Source organism: Peromyscus californicus, unplaced genomic scaffold (assembly GCF_007827085.1).
Source record: "Peromyscus californicus insignis strain IS unplaced genomic scaffold, ASM782708v3 Scaffold_10__1_contigs__length_136768540, whole genome shotgun sequence".
Classification (NCBI taxonomy): Eukaryota; Metazoa; Chordata; class Mammalia; order Rodentia; family Cricetidae; genus Peromyscus; species Peromyscus californicus.
This window is the reverse complement of record NW_026294391.1, coordinates 89,213,404-89,229,973: the sequence shown is the minus strand read 5'-3', so window position 1 is coordinate 89,229,973 and position 16,570 is coordinate 89,213,404. Positions and strand designations below refer to the sequence as shown.

General features: G+C 38.3%; 1 protein-coding gene across 3 annotated transcripts in view; it reads right to left on the bottom strand.

The window, feature by feature from the left end:
- The window catches only part of Radx (RPA1 related single stranded DNA binding protein, X-linked), a 78,615-nt gene that overhangs the window by 41,657 nt on the left and 20,388 nt on the right, over positions 1–16,570 (bottom strand). For 2 of the 3 annotated variants that reach the window (XM_052736577.1, XM_052736587.1), the window contains 4 exons: positions 11,314–11,418; positions 9,693–9,857; positions 8,541–8,701; positions 7,659–7,825 (listed from right to left, as the gene is read on the bottom strand). In XM_052736577.1, the coding sequence (XP_052592537.1) occupies positions 7,659–7,825; positions 8,541–8,701; positions 9,693–9,857; positions 11,314–11,418 (598 nt within the window). The remainder of the gene's footprint in view (positions 1–7,658; positions 7,826–8,540; positions 8,702–9,692; positions 9,858–11,313; positions 11,419–16,570) is intronic. The other variant, XM_052736581.1, reaches the window with a different exon arrangement.

Genomic DNA, 16,570 nt, shown 5'->3' with positions numbered 1-16,570 from the left:
AAGCAAAGGATAATCAGGCAACAACCCACACCTCCAGAGACGCTAACTAACAGGGAAGACCCAAAGAGGGACGCATGAACCGCCCTGGAAGGGGAAATAGATGAGATCTCCATGAGTAAACTGGGGATGAGGGGAGAGCAATGGAGGGTAGGGGATAGGGGATGAGAACATAAGGGAAAGGGATGGTTGATCTGGAACAGGGAGGGAGTGGGAAAAGCAATGAAAGACGTACCATAATAGAGAGAGATATCATGGGGATAGAGAGAAACCCAGTGCTAGGGAAGTGGCCAGGAATTCCCAAGGATGACCCCAGCCTGGACTACTAGCAATAGTGGAGAAGGTGCCTGAACAAAACTGGCTTGCCCTAGAGATCAGACCGGTGAATACCCTGTCATCACAGATCTTTTCTCCAATGATTGATGGAAGCAGAGCTCCAAGAATCCAGTCAAAGAGAGAGAAGAGGGATTTTATGAGCAAGTGCATCAGGATCATGATGGGGAAACATGCAGGGATGACCAAACCAAACTAGAGGGAACTCATGAAAGTTGGATCAATGGCTGTGCAGCCTATATGAGACTGGACTAGACCCTCTGCATGGTGAGACAGTTGTGTAGCTTGATCTGCTTGGGGGACCCCCTGGCGGTAGGATCCGAATCCATCGCTGGTGCATGAGCTGGCTTTTTGGTGCCCACTACCTATGATGGGACGCCTCGTGCAGCCTTGAGGCAGGGGGAAGGGCGTGGACTTGCCACTACTAGATGTGCCTCCCCATGGGAGGTCTTGCCTTCTTGTGGGTGGGAATGGAGGGTGGATTGGGAGGGGGATACTGGGGGTGGGAGGAGGGAAGAGGGGGATCTTTGATTGGTGTGTAAAATGAATGAAAAAATTTTCTTAATAAAAAAATTTTAAAAAGTAAAACAAATTTTTTTTTACTAAGATATATTTTATATTGTATTAATTTTTTTCAAGACAAGCTTTCTCTATGTAGCCTTGGCTGTCCTGGAACTAGCTCTGTAGACCAGGCTGGCCTCAAACTCTCAGAGATCCCCCTGCCTCTGCCTCAATAGTGCTAGGATTAAAGGTATGTGCCATCACTGCCTTGAAAACATTTCCCCACCCTAGAGCTGTCTTGGAACTCACTCTGTAAACTAGGCTGGCCTCAAACTCACAGAGATCCACATGCCTCCACCTCCTGAGTGCTGGGATTAAATGTGTACACCACCACTGCCTGGCTCGTGGTATTAAATTTTAAATGAGTGAAATACATTATTTCTATAAATGATTAAGAAAACAAAATTCAGCCAGGATGTGGTGGCACACACCTTTAATCCCAGCACTTGGGAGGCAGAGCCAGGCAGATCTCTATGTGTTCGAGGCCAGCCTGGTCTACAGAGCCAGAGCCAGGACAGGCACCAAAACTACACAGAGAAACCCTCTAGAAAAACCAAAAAAAAAAAAAAAAAAAAAAAGGAGAAAGAAACAAAATTCTAAGAGAATTCTAAATAAATAAAATAGTTAAAATACATGTGTTTTGAGATCCTTGAGCAGCACATACTGCATATATTTATTAAAATATTGATCAGAAAATGGTTTATTTCCACCAGTTGTGGTGGCACACACTGGTAGGATTTGCTGAAGGAGGCAAAGGCAGGAGGATTACGAGTTCGAGGCCAGAAAAAAAAAAAAACAAGAAAATGGTTTTATTTCCAATGTTTCAGCCAGGCAATTTGGTTGTATTCTGTTGTAAGAATCCTAACATGCTAGTGCATGTTTTGGTATTGGGATGTGGGATGCTGTTTTCACACATAGCTACCATTAAAAAAAAGAGGCTATGAATTTGAAAGAGAGGGTACATGGCAGGGTTTTGAGTGAGGAAAGGAGAAGGGAGAAATGATGTAATTACAATATAAAAATTAAAATATGTGGAAGTGTCTTTGAAATTATATACTAAGTTGAATCTGAGTTTTGAAATTTACAGTAGAAAGTCTAGAATTCCATGAAGATAATGTTTGTAGAAATCTAAACTTTAAAGGAAAATCTCATGGGGGCTCAGGATGAGGAGAGAGGTGCAGTGACTTCTTATCTTCTTAGACAACACAATGTTATGAACTAAATGTGCCCAGAAATAGGGACATGACAGGCACTTCTGCTAGAGTTTCAGACAGAAATAAAAAGTGTATTATTGAGAAGGAGATTCTTATGTGGTCTCAAATGGCTTGCTCATACTGTATTCTGTGTACATGGAAAGTTGACCTTATAAGTGGTAAACCTAGACATTTAGCTGAGGATATTTCTCATCAAAATGTGGGAGGATCATCTGGATTCTCCTTCTATTCTGAGTAAAATATACAAAGAATGATACCCAATGGGGGGCTATCAAGCAAAAGAACCCCCAAATGCAAATATCTGGGAAACTGTCAGCCTACAAATATAAAATATAAGAAAGTTTGCTCTGGTCAGATCACCAAACATGTGGCTAGAGAATCATCTGCTCAAAGATGTGACTTACATGAAAAATAGCTGTGTAGTGGAATAGCTCTGTTGGTAAAGTGTTTTCCATGCAAGCATGTAGATCTGATTTCAATCCCCAGAATGTACATAAAAAGCCTTGCAGTGTCATGCGCTAGTAATTACAGTGTTGGAGAGGCAGAGATAAACAGATCCCTTGGGTTGACTGGAGAGCCAGCTTAGACTACTTGGCAAGCTCCAGGCCAGTAAGAAATGAGGCTCAAAAAGCAACGTAGCTAGCTCCTGAGGACTAATACCTGAGGCTGTCTTTAGGCCTCTACATGCATGTGCACACACACGCAAATGCATCTATACAAGAACACACACATAGACATACACACACAATTGAAATTATGACTCGAAGATCACCATGTTCAGAAAAATAATCCAGACAAAAAAGAAAAACATATTTTTTCTCATAGGCAGAATGTGTATGTGTATGTGTGCATAGGAGGATTATTTGGGGAATAAAAGGGGATTAAGAGAAGTGGAAATGTGTGAATGAGAGAGGATAATGGGGAAGGAAAGAAATATCAAGTTTTCTTTCTTATGTAATAAAGATTTACATACACACACACACACACACACACACACACACACACACACACACACACACACACACCATTAAAGCAGAAAGTGGACTAGACCTTCTGATGAGAGAGACCAGTAAAGAGGACAAGAGATAGACAGTAGTTGGAAGGTGAACATGAGTCAAGTATCCTTCTATACATGCATAAAGATATCATAACAATAGGCCATTTTGGGGTTAGGGAGAAACTGGGTGCCAGGGAAACTCCCAGGAGTCCACAAGGATGACCCCAGCTAAGACTCCTAGCAACAGTGGAGAGGGTGCCTGAACTGGCCTTCTCCTGTAATCAGATTGGTGACTACCCTAATTGTCATCATAGAACCTTCATCCAGTGACTGATGGAAGCAGATGCAGAGACCCACAGCCAAGCACTGGGCCGAGTTCTGGGAGTCCCAGTGAAGAGAGAAAGGATTGAACGAGCTGGGGGGGTCAAGGTCATGATGGGGGAACCCACAGAGACAGCTGACCTGAGCTCCTGGAAGCTCACCAATTCTGGACCAACCTGCATGGGACCAACTGAGGCCCTCTGCATGTGTGTGACAGTTGTATAGTTTGGTCTGTTTGTAGGGCTCCTAACAGTGGGATCAGGACTTGTCCCTGGCACTTGAACTGGCATTAAGGAACCCATTCCCCATGCTGGGTTGCCTTGCCCAGCCTTGATACAGGGAGAGGAGCTTGGTCCTGCCTCAATTTGATGTGCCATGCTTTGCTGATGACCATGGGAGTCCTGCCCCTTTTTGAAAGGGGAGACAGAGGAGGAATGGATGAGGGGGGTAGATGGGAGGTGGGGTGAGCAGGAGGAGAGGAGAGAGGGGAAACTGTGGCCAGGGTGTAAAATAAATGAAAAAAATTAAGAAAAAAGGTGTCATAATGAAGTCAATTATTTTGTACACTAAATAAAATTAGTATGTGGCTAGAGAGATGGCTCAGCAGATAAAGATGATTGCCACCAATACTGATGACCTGAGTGTGATCCTAAAGATCCACATGGTAGAAGGGAATGAACAACTCTGGAAGGTTCTCTTCTGTCTTCCACATGTATATGATGGCATGTGTATGCCCTCATATAGGTATACACATACATAAGTACACACAATACATAAATATAATAAAATTTAAAATTAATTTTAAAAGATTAGGCTTATGATCAGAGATCCAATCAACCATCAAAACAGAAGGTTTGTTACTCTCTAATACCAGAGGAAATACAGACAGGATGAAACGAAGAAAAGATGTCGGACTTCTGGGATTCTACAGGCAGGAAATGAGCTGTAAGAGAGAAAGAACTTTCTACAAAGGACTCTAATAGCACAGGGAATAACCTAAAGGATTGACAAATATATGAGATTTAAAATATTCTGCACAACAAAAGAAATTATCACTAAAGTAAAGAGATAGCCTACAGAAGAGGAGAAAAATCTTTGTCTTGTGTAAGTACAGGGGCTCAATATCCAGAATATATAAAGAATTGTAAAAATTTATCACTTAAATCCAAAACTTCCTATCAATAAGATGAGGCCAGGCAGTGGTGGCGCACGCCTTTAATCCCAGCACTCAGGAGGCAGAGGCAGGCGGATCTCTGTGAGTTCGAGGCCAGCCTGGGCTACCAAGTGAGTCCCAGGAAAGGCGCAAAGCTACACAGAGAAACCCTGTCTCGAAAAACCAAAAAAAAAAAAAAAAAGATGAATAGTTTTCCAAAAGAAGAAATGCAAATGGTCAATAAATATTTTAAGAATGGTTAAACACCCTTAGCCTTAAGGGAAATTAAAACTACTTTGAGGTGCAATTTTATCCCACTCAGAATGGCTATCATTAAGCAAACAAATGCCAACAAATGCTGGTGAGGATGTGAAGGGGGAAGAGAGGGATCCTTATCAATTTACAAACTTCTGGGGAGTACATAAACTGGTGGGACCACTATAGAAATCAGAGTGGAGAATAGTCACAATGAAAAACACAAATGGCATAACTGAGCTATACCATTCTGGGCATATACCCAAAGGACTCTATAGTCTGTCACCAAGATATCTGCATAGCTATGTTTTCTGTGTCACTGTTCACAACAGCTAGGAAATAGAATCAGATCATGTTTCCATCAACTTATGACTGGATAATCTGTAAGTAAAGAAGAATGAAATAATAAAATTGGTAGAAAAATGGATGGAACTACAAAGTATTACATGAAGTGAAATAGGCTAGACTCAGAAAGACAAATATCTCTTTTACATGCAGTTCCCAGATGTGTGTGTGTGTGTGTGTGTGTGTGTGTGTATGTGTGTGTGTGTGTGTGTGTGTGTGTGTGTGTGTGTGTGTGTGTGTGTGTGTGTGTGTGTTACAGGTTATGGAACTATAAAGGTGTCAGTGAAAAGGGGGGAAGGTCTTAAGGGAGAGGCAAAAAAACAGAAGAGGTGAAATAATACATGTGACATGGGGGCAGGACAGCAACCAACAGAAGAGGGTCACAAGGATGGAGGAAGGGAGAGGAAGCCAGGTAAGGCATGCCCACTGGTACAACAGTGGAATTAAAATCATGGGAATAGCCAATCTGTTTCTTTTTGGTATTGTTATTGGTATTTTGAGACAGGGTCACTCTGTGTAGCCCTGGCTGGCCTGGAACTTGTGATGTAGACCAGGTTAGATTTCAACTCACAGAAATATATCTGCCTCCCCCTCCTGACTCCTAGGATTAAACATGCACACTATCATGCCCAGCTGCCAACTACTTTCTTATAGATTTAAGCCCTTGTCCATAAAATGATACTCATTAGCTTATGAACACATTGTTAGACAGGCATAGGCCCTCCCTAGGGGAATGCCAACTACTATTATACTGCTAAATGGATATGGTATTAAACTGACTCTGAATGAAATGTCCAAATACCCATAGATCAATGTATCTCTCAACTCTTATCCTAGAAGCTTCTATTTGCTAACACAGAGTTGCATAACTGGTCACATTGCAGAGAAAAAGAAACTACAGAATATTCAACCCTAAATGGAACATATATAACACAGTCTCTCCCAAGGCTCAGGGATAACTACAGAAGAAGAATGGAAAGTTGTAGGAGCCACAGGCAGTAGATGGCTAAAAGAAAGCAATGTCTTCCGGACATAGCAAGGCACCTAAAAATATGAACTCATACTGGTTGCAACAGCATATACAAAATGTGTGCAATCCCAAATCATACCAAATCCCAGTATTGAGAGAGGAGTTGGACACACAATCCCATTCCTAACTATGGAGCTACTGACAATTGTTAGATGCTGGGAGAGACAGTCTCTAAGTGTGGAGCCTGGTATGTTGATCGATCTTGAGTGGAAGACCACACATCCAAGAATATTTGGGCAGCACAAAATTGTCTTGAAGGATTTTTTTTTAAGGACACAAGATTGGATGGATAGAGATGTTGGGAGTAGACCTGGGAAGAGTTGGAGGAGGGGTGTGAATATGATCAAAATATGTATCAAACTTAAGAACTAATTTTAAATAGAACATAGTATATATAAAAATATCATAATAAAAACCATTACTTTGTATTATAATTAGCATTTAAAAACAATAAAATAAATAAGTAGATTCATGTGAAAAGAAGGAAAGGCAAGAATGATCCTGATGAGGAGTGAAGCTACCTTAGTAGGCCTGGAAGACACAGCATTGATCCAAACAATATATCTGAATACCTTGAAAATCATATTGAATTTTCTATACTAAGTTTTGAACTCCCGTTTTCATTCTAGTTTCTCTTTTTTAGAATGGGAAGGTTTATGCTAGTCCTGTCTCACCACTGTACTCTGGATGTATAACATGTCTCATTTAGCAGTTAATAGTTAAATAATTTTTACCAGGATGACTCACCTGGATTTTCTTTACATTGAGATTGTGAACTAGAGTTGAAGACCTTTATGGATTATTGTGATAAAGTAAATGTTTTCATGTGCCAAGAACATGGATTTAGAGAGATGTGCAGCAGGAAAATGTGAGTTATGAACTGTAAATCTGCTCTATTCATATGATGGAAGTTCTGAGTACATCAGAGCAAGACCTACCTTGGAAATAGAGTAATTACAGAAGTGATTAGTTAAGGTGAGTTCATAGCCTTACACAGTACTTCATGTCTGTAATTCTAGCACATGAGGCTAAATAAAGCAAGAGGTCACAGGCCAGCCTGACCTACATAATGAGATATTATCTAAAGAATAGATGAATTTGTACTGGAATAAATTGCTTCCCCAATCCAATATGAATGGTGTCCTTATAAAGAAGGAAAATTGGGGGGCTGGAGAGGTAGCTCAGTGGTTTAGAGCATTTGCTCTTACAGAGGACCTGGGTTTGGTTCTCAGCTCCCATATGGTACCTCACAACTATCTGTAACTCCAGTTCCAAGGGATCTGGCCTCCATGAGCACCCAAGTAAGCAAGTGGTATACATACAGGTAAAAGATTCATACATAGAAAATAAAGTAAATCTAATTTTTTAAAGGTGGAAAATTGGACAGTCAGGCACAGTAGAGAACTCCTTGTGAAAATGAAGGCATATATGTACACAATGCAAATGACTTACGGATTACCACATGGGCCTTGAATAACTTTTCTTTTTGCGAAGATACTGAAAACCACAGATGTAGATTGAGATTCCACTGGCCTGTCATCTTGAGGTCTTTTACTACCTCTTTCATGATGATGACATTCTCTTCTAGCTGCTTCAGACGTTGAGGGCTGGCTATCATCCTAAAACCAATAGTTAGACAAAATGTTTTAAAAAAAACTCACAAAATGATTTCTCTTCTAAAAAACTATACTGACTTGCATACATTGAAGAGTTGAGCAGAATGTTGTAATCATATTGCTTTTATACAGATGGTTAAATTTAATCTACTTAGTATTCAGTTTAAAGAAGATAAAAGTTCTCTTATTCTATTATAACTGACCAGATGGATTAAATGATTATTTCCACATATACAATAATACTCCTAGACATAGCTTTAAAAAAGGTGAACTAACAGGAAAAATGAACTCTTGATGATATGAACATTCCAGTATCAGTCTCTTCTAGTAGACCATTTCTCTTATGAGTTATTGCTATGTCTTAAAGAACATGGGTAAAGCTACCACTACAGACAGAGAAGTGAACTATTCCTCATGGAGTTTTCCTGTTACTCTAGCCTAAAAGAAGTTAACATAACAATTATTCACATATTCCACCTAGCCATTAAAGACATACACACTAGACTTGAATCGTCTAGAAAAGAGATAGTATCTGATGCCTTAAGAAATGCAAAGGCTTGTCCCTTGTCCCAAAATGACAGAAAAAGGAAACAAAATAGAAACAAAAACTCAAATATTTTTCTCTCAGATTACAACTAAGAGTTAATACATAAGGTACCAATGGTCATTCTGATCATTGTGCTGTCAGAGATGTACTAGGAGTCCTCTGGCACCATACCCGAAGTGTTTCTGATGCCGGGGCACTTTCAGCTGAATGGTTATGGGGGATGTACTTTATAGCAGTAATTATCCCCTGAATTGCAATGCGCTTTTGTTCCCTATAATGCAAGTCTTCAATCACCTTCCTCACTTCACTTATAGCTGTCAAGAGCGACTCAGCTGCAAAAGAACAAGTCCCAAGAAATTGTAAGTTTGAAAGAGGAGATGTGATTAAAAATAAAAATTAGATTTTGACATAGTTTTACAATGTAAACCTGCCATATTAACTTAATTTTGTGAAACTTTGTGTTTATATTTGGTATCCTCTTAGGTATTTTTCATAAAAATAGGCAAAATACATGTATTATTCCAATTGTGATATAGGTTTCTAGTCTGGTATTTATTTGTAACAGAAATTTTACATATTGATTATAATTTATAGATCATATTTCAAACTATAAATTATTGGTTAGTCACTGATCAGAAAAACACATTTTCATTATTTCAATCATATTCAAAATATTGCTAACATAGGACACCAAGAGGATAGCAACATATAGATGATAACTCAGCATTTCAATGTTTATTTTCTCCCAAACATGCAATTATCTCCAGCTTTAAAAAAGAACATACACATTTTAAATTCTTTAACTGCCCTATACTAATTCTACCTAAAAGGAAATGAATGTTAATCCTCTCACCACTAATTCAATTCCAAATTCAGTACCCCCATTTACTTTAGTATCACTTTTTATTTAAAATCAATACTCAATCATGTTATATACAAGAGAAACATCACATAGCCATCAACATCTGGATATCAGATTGTGTAGTACTTCATTTAGATTAACATTGTTCTTCCTACGTAATTTAATACAAGTTGAGATTTCCATTGTCAGAGCTCATCTTAATGACATTAAATCTAGATATTATCCCCATGTTAGTCTTCCATCTTCTACACTCTCTCTTTGCTTTTTAGTCTAATAAAATAAAAACATTAGCCTTTCAGAGACATAACTATATTTTTTATCCACACTTGGACAGAATTATTGTCACTATGGTTTGATATGCATAGGCTTACTCCTGTAAGAGATGGGAATATACATGACTAACAGAAATAACATACTAAACTTGTAGCATTAAATAGAGGAACTGGCAATTATAACCGTACCTTTACTAAAGCGACTATACTTGGAAAATGTCTCTGGCACTGGTGGATAAGGGTAATATCCACCAATAACAGTGTTCTTTACTTCCGAATCAGTCTTTGTTTTAATCCACCGAATAAAATTTTTTACCTTGGTGTCGGATGTATATGGCTGGCCTCTATGACCTACTTGTAAGAAGGGAGAAATTCAAATAAACAATAAAAAAGAAAAAGAAAAAGGTCACTGATACATTGAGTGGACTTTTTGTGAAAAAATTAACATTAAAAGAGTCTCTCATTTTATATAAAAAAGCAATTTTACTGTGTAGCACATAGCAATTTTATTTATCTACTATGTAGCATATAATTATCCAATGACAGTAAACATATCCAAAGAAAATCAGGCATATCAGAGCTCAACCGGATTTAAAATTAAAACTGTCTATATGATAATAAAAATCACAGGGGAAAACCTCCAAACTCTATTCTAAATGGTTGGTAAACTCTGAAAAGCTGTTTTATTTTTTAATAACTTATTAACTTGATAGTATGGTGTAATCTAAGAACTAAAATACACATGGACATAGTTTGGGGTTTAAATTCATGTTCTTAAGGCAGACTTTAAAGTGGCACATTTATATCAGACATTGTGAATATTTACAAAATATTGATAAAGACATGCTATATATTTCATAAAACTCTTGACAAATTTCTTAATTATCAGCATGGTAGCATTCTGGTAAGTACTTCATTCTATACTATTCTTTCATCTGGAAATTTTGATCTTATTGGTTTTAAGGAGAAAATAATGTGCTGCTGTTCCTCAGCATTTATGAGTTATTGATTCTACCCATGACCCTTGCATATACAAAAATCTATAGATGTTCAAGTTCCTCATATAATATGGCATACTATAGGGATATAACCAATGCACATCCTCCTGGAAATTTTTCATAAGCTCTGGACTACTTCTATTGCTCAGAACATTACAAAAGCACACAAATCATTGTTATATTGCTCAAGGAATAATGACAAGAATAAAATTTGTACATTTTGGGCACATATATACATATATATGTATATATTTCCCCAAATACTTGTGACATGATGTTGTATTAGTTTAAAGTTGTGTAACCCACATATATAGAGGGCCCAATTTATTTGTAGACAAATAATGATTCTTTGTCATATAAATTAAATGTGAGATTTAGGACCAAATTTTGACCCACATTTTTATTTGGTACAGTGTAAAAATAATGTTAACTGCACAATTCTTTGGTTTTTTGGCTAAGACCACGTGTAAAAATCATGTTGACTCTACATTGTGGTACTAAGCCTAACAGTCTTCAATATAGCAAGCAATTTTTCTATTTCCTATATAAAGTAGTAATCAAAGTTAATAAAATGACAGAAACGCAATTTTTCAATGAGCCATGAAACCATTTCTTACCAGCAGTAATATAGAGGTAATCTATTTCATAAGCCAAATACTGTTTATTAAAATATTTTTACAGTCATAATGGTGTCAAAATAAGCTACCCTGAAATTGAATGTTAGACAGTAGAAGTTAATATATGCTAAATGGTTCTAGTGAAAAGACAGTATATTACATTTCCAATAAAAGAGATATAAAGAAGGTACTCACCAGTAATAAACACTCGGCTCTCATTTGTAGTGGTGAGGTAAAGCAGATTAGGTACTTGGCTGTTATTTCTAACAACTCTCAACTGGGTACAAATAAAATTTTTCACTGTAGAAAATGAAAAACACGTGTGAAATTGCATTTGCGTTTCAAAGAGGAGCATCTATTGGGAATTCTTCCCAAGCCGTAACAAAGGCAGACATAAGAAAGAACTTTTCTTAAGATGCCAATTCAGATTTACTAGGTAAATTTACTAGTGTCAACTCCACCTGAGAAGCTGCCTTCCTAATAAGTTACCAGGTATTCTCTTGCTGCCTGTCTTTTGATCAAACAGGGATCTGACACTACCTAGTAGGTTCTTTTTTATTTTTTTGTCTTTTTTAACCAGAGGTCTTTCCTTTGGGAAGTACAAGGGCTGCATGTAAATAAAGCAAGTTGCATATTATGTAAGAGTCATTCTAGTTGGAAACATCAGTGTGAGTATTTTCTACTGGGAAAGAAAACTTAGTTTTCTCATAATACTTCCATTGATTTACTCAATACAACACTGAACCCTGGCTACTTGAAATCCTTCCACCAGAGAGGGATATACAGTATTTGTATTTGTTTATATGGATGATTTCTCAAACAGTCACCTTAATTAAATATCAAGACTCAGTGATAGGGTTTATATGACTTGTTTAGTTTCTGCTCATCTTGCTAAACTACTTGATAGGTTACAATGTTATTATAATGAGATTACAACGTCTTCAGACCTTAACTACTTTTAAAACTATCATTTTTTTAAACTACCTATTACATTAAACTACCTATTACAGGTCCCTGTGAACCTGCAGTCCACACCAGCTAGGGAATCAGGTAAGCAATCTTCATTCTTCCTTCTCCAAGACAAAGTAGGATAGCCCTTCAGAAAATCCTGCTTCACAGATAAGTCTATCAGATATTCTGTAGGCCAAAGATGGATGCCCCAACATTGTAGAAGAACTTTGGGTGACTGTCCAGGCAGCCAGTTGTTTCTGTCATTTCTCACATTTTTTTGAAGTCACTTGCTTGCACCTCCTCCTTACTCAGGTAATATTATTTCCTTCTTGGGTCTCTGATGGAGTTAAAGACCAGATAGTTATAGTTTTCCTTGTTAACAAATTCAGAAAAGAAATTCACTAAAGAGATGTAAAGTATATACGGTTGAAAGATATTAAAAGATAGTTTTGGTAATGCAAATTAGAATAGAAAGTGAATTAGGTACAACCTTTTGGACTCACCAAGCTAGGATAGATATGGAGTATTTTCTATGAATTTGTCAATTGTTAATGGACTAGACATTGTTGATATATTTATTGCCTGTATATATTGTATATACTTATTATATATCATTTCTCTTATATTAGTTATAACCTACTTTTTTATTTTAGACAAAAATGAGGAGATGTGATACTTTGTTTTTGATATAACAAATAAAGCTTGCCTGAAGATCAGAGTGTGGAGCTAAGCCACTAGTTAGCCATAGAGGCCAGGCAGTGGTGGCACACACCTTTGATCCCAGCTCTCTAGGGAGGTAGAGACAAGAAGTGATATGGCTGGGCAGAGAGAGGAATATAAGGCATGAGGAAATAGGAGTTCAGCCTCCTTTTAGGCTGAGGATTCCTAGAGGTAAGAAATCTTTCTAGTGGCTGGCTGCTCTGTTACTCTGATCTTTCAGCTGTCACCCTGATATCTGACTCTGGGATTTTATTAAGACCAATTAGGATTTGTGCTATATAGAGTTGTTAGCTGGTGTGGTAATTTGAATGTAATTGGCCCTCATAAGCTGATAGGGAATGGCACTACGTGGAGGTGTGGCTTTGCTGGAGTAGGTGTGGCCTTGTTGGAGGAAGTGTGTCACTGTGGAAACTTGCTTTGAGGTCTCATATATGCTCAAGATACTGTCCAGTGTCTCAGATCACTTTTTGTTGCCTACAAGTCAAGATGTATTAACTCTCAGCTCCTTCACCAGCAACATGTCTACCTACATATTTTGCCATGATGATAATGGACTAAACCTCTGAAACTGTAAGCCAGCCCCAATTAAATGTTTTCCTTTATAAGAGTTGCTGTTACCAGGTGGTGGTGGTGCATGCCTTTAATCCCAGCACTTGGGAGGCAGAGGCAGGTAGATCTCTGAGTTCGAGGCCAGCCTGGGCTACAGAGCGAGTTCCAGGATAGGCTCCAAACCTACACAGAGAAATCTTGTCTCAAAAACAGCAACAACAACAAAAACCCAACCAAGCAAAAAAAAAAAAGAGTTGCTGTGTTCATGGTGTCTCTTCACAGCAATAAAAACCCTAAGACAGCAGGTATTTTTCTCTTTTTGAAACAAAGTTTCATGTAACATGTAGCTTAGGTTGGCCTTAAAGTCCAATATATAACCAAGTATAACCTTGAACTTTTGATCCTCCTACCTCCACCAAGCACGTATGCTCAGAGGTTTGCCATTTCTTACAGTGGGCAGGATGCATGGGGAAGAGAATAAAATTAGATCTATGCTAAAAAAACCTTTACTGGGAGCCAAAGAACAGCTGCCCATTGGAAGAATTAAATAGTGGAGAGGAAGAGAGTGTCTAACCTCTAAAACAAAGGAAGGAAAAGTCCACAATTCAGCATGCTGATGGGGCCTAAATAACGGCCCAGTAATGAAACTATGACAATCAAGGAATGTTCTCTCTTTGTTTAAATGGGAAATACTTCTATACAAGAAATGAGAGTTTCTCAGTGCCTGATTATGAAGCTGTAAGACAAGGGGGAAATAGGATCAGTCTGAGTGCTGTGGAAGCAGAGACCAAGCAATGTAGTTAGTTATTCCTCCCCAGTTGGGACAAAGACCACATAATGTGAGAGAAATCATTATCGTTTCCTGATGGACCTGTTCATAAGAATCATTAGGGATACCTGGTTACCACTGGATAAGGTGCTGTCTAACTTTGGGTTTACTGCTGTGAAGAGACATCATGACCACAGCAACTCTTATAAATAAAAACATTTAACTGAGGTGGCTTGCTTACAGTTTTACAGAGGTTCAGTCCATTATTATCATGGTGGGGAGCATGGTGGCATGTAGGCAGAGGTGGTGCTGGAGCTGAGAGTCCTACATCTTGACTCAGAGGCAACAGGAAGCTGACTGACTGTCACACTGAGGGAAGCTTGAGAAAAAGAGACCTCAAAGCCTGCCCTCACAGTGACACACTTCCTCCAACAAGGTCACACCTCCTAATAGTGCCACTCCCTTTGGGGGCCATTCTCTTTCGAACCACCACAGGTGCCTATGGATATAACACATAGAAAAAATAGAACTGGAGAAAGTCGGGCATGTGAAAGGCAGTGTTTTGGTGCTCAGTTTACCAGGCCGGATAGCACTATGTTCAGAGCAGGGTTCAGAAGAAAGTTACTCCGTCAGGGAACTTATGGAAGTAAAAGGCTTTGTAGTGGCTCACTGAGCTCCATTGTATCAGGTGATCTGCTGAACCTGAATGATTTAGACCAGCATGCAAACTGGGGTTATAAATGTGACAGCAATCAAGATGGAATGAGGAAAAGAAACAACAGACAATAGGGCCTGTCTGAGTCACTCAACACCCTTTAAAACCAATTCAGAATGGATCAAAGCCCTTAATGTAAGTAGTGAAACTCTGAAACTACTAAGGGAGAACACTTTAAGATGTAGGTACATGCAATTACTTTCTGAATGGGAGCCCAACAGCTTTGCAAATAATAGCCAGAATTGGCAAAGGGGACTGAATCCAATTTAAAAGCTTCTGCACAGCTAAGAAAACATCAGAATGGAGACAGTTTAAAATTCAAAGAAAATACTTGCCAGCTATTTTTATGACAGACAAGTAGTATCTAGCATATATGAAGAACTAAAAAAATTACATGTCAAAAGAACAAGTAATCTGATCAATAAAGGGGGAAATTAATTGAACATACACTTCTAAAAAGAAGTACAAATAGGGGCCTGGGATGCAACTCAGTTGGTAGAGTGCTTTGTCCAGTATTCAGGAATCCCTAGTTCCTGAACCACATAGACTGGGATACACAAGACTCTTTTTAAAAAGAAAAAAAAAACCTAAAATGGCTAATAGATGCACAAGAAAGTATTTAACATTCTTAGCCATTAGGAAAATGCCATTAAAAAAAAACTACATTGAGATTTCATCTCAGCCCAGTCAGAGTGACTACAATTAAGAAATCAAAAACCATTGAATGCTGGCAAGGATGTAGAGCAAAAGTAAATTGTAAACACTGCCAGTCAGAACATAATTAGTCCAGAAACTATGGAAGTCAGTATAAAGGTTTCTTAAAACCCTGAAACAGCCGGGCGGTGGTGGCGCACGCCTTTAATCCCAGCACTCGGGAGGCAGAGCCAGGCGGATCTCTGTGAGTTCGAGGCCAGCCTGGGCTACCAAGTGAGTTCCAGGAAAGGCACAAAGCTACACAGAGAAACCCTGTCTCGAAAAACCAAAAAAAAAAAAAAAACAAAAAAACAAAAAAAAAAAAAAACAAAAAAAACAAAAAAAAACCCTGAAACAGAGCTACCTATGCTTCAGTCATAAAACTACTGGGTTGCCATCTGAAGGAATCAAAGGCAACATACAAGAGATGCCTGAATATTCATGCTTACTACTGCATCATTCATGATAGCCAAGTTATATAGAATCAGCCTAGGTACCCATCAATGGGTTAAGTACAAGAAACTAATATATATATATTAGTCAGTCATGAAGAATGAAATCATGTTATTTTCAGGAAAATGGATAGAATTAGAGATTACCAAGTTAATCTAAATAAGCCAGATGAAGAAAGACATGAATCAGGTTTTCTGTCACTGGCAGAACCTACATTTTTAAAAAGAGTAAGAAAGTAGGAAGCTCACTATTTGGGAAAAGTAAGAGGACCAGTGAGATGTGGGAGGTGTGACGGGGAAAAGGGAGTAGTGCACTGTGATTTAAATCCTAAGATAATTCCTGGATAGTCAAAAAAGTGATTCATATAGACTACTAAATACATCAACATGGGAAAGGTTTTTGATCATTTGTGTTTTTATCTCATTGTCATGCCACTTCTCCAAGTCAGATTGCTCTCCCTTAAATGCCATTTTATATTTTCCTTTAGGTATATGAGTGTTTGGCTTGCATGTATTTATATGCATGTTTCGTGCTCACAGGAATCAGAAGAGAGCATCAAGTAACCTAGAACTGGAGCAATAGATGATTAGGAGCCACCATGG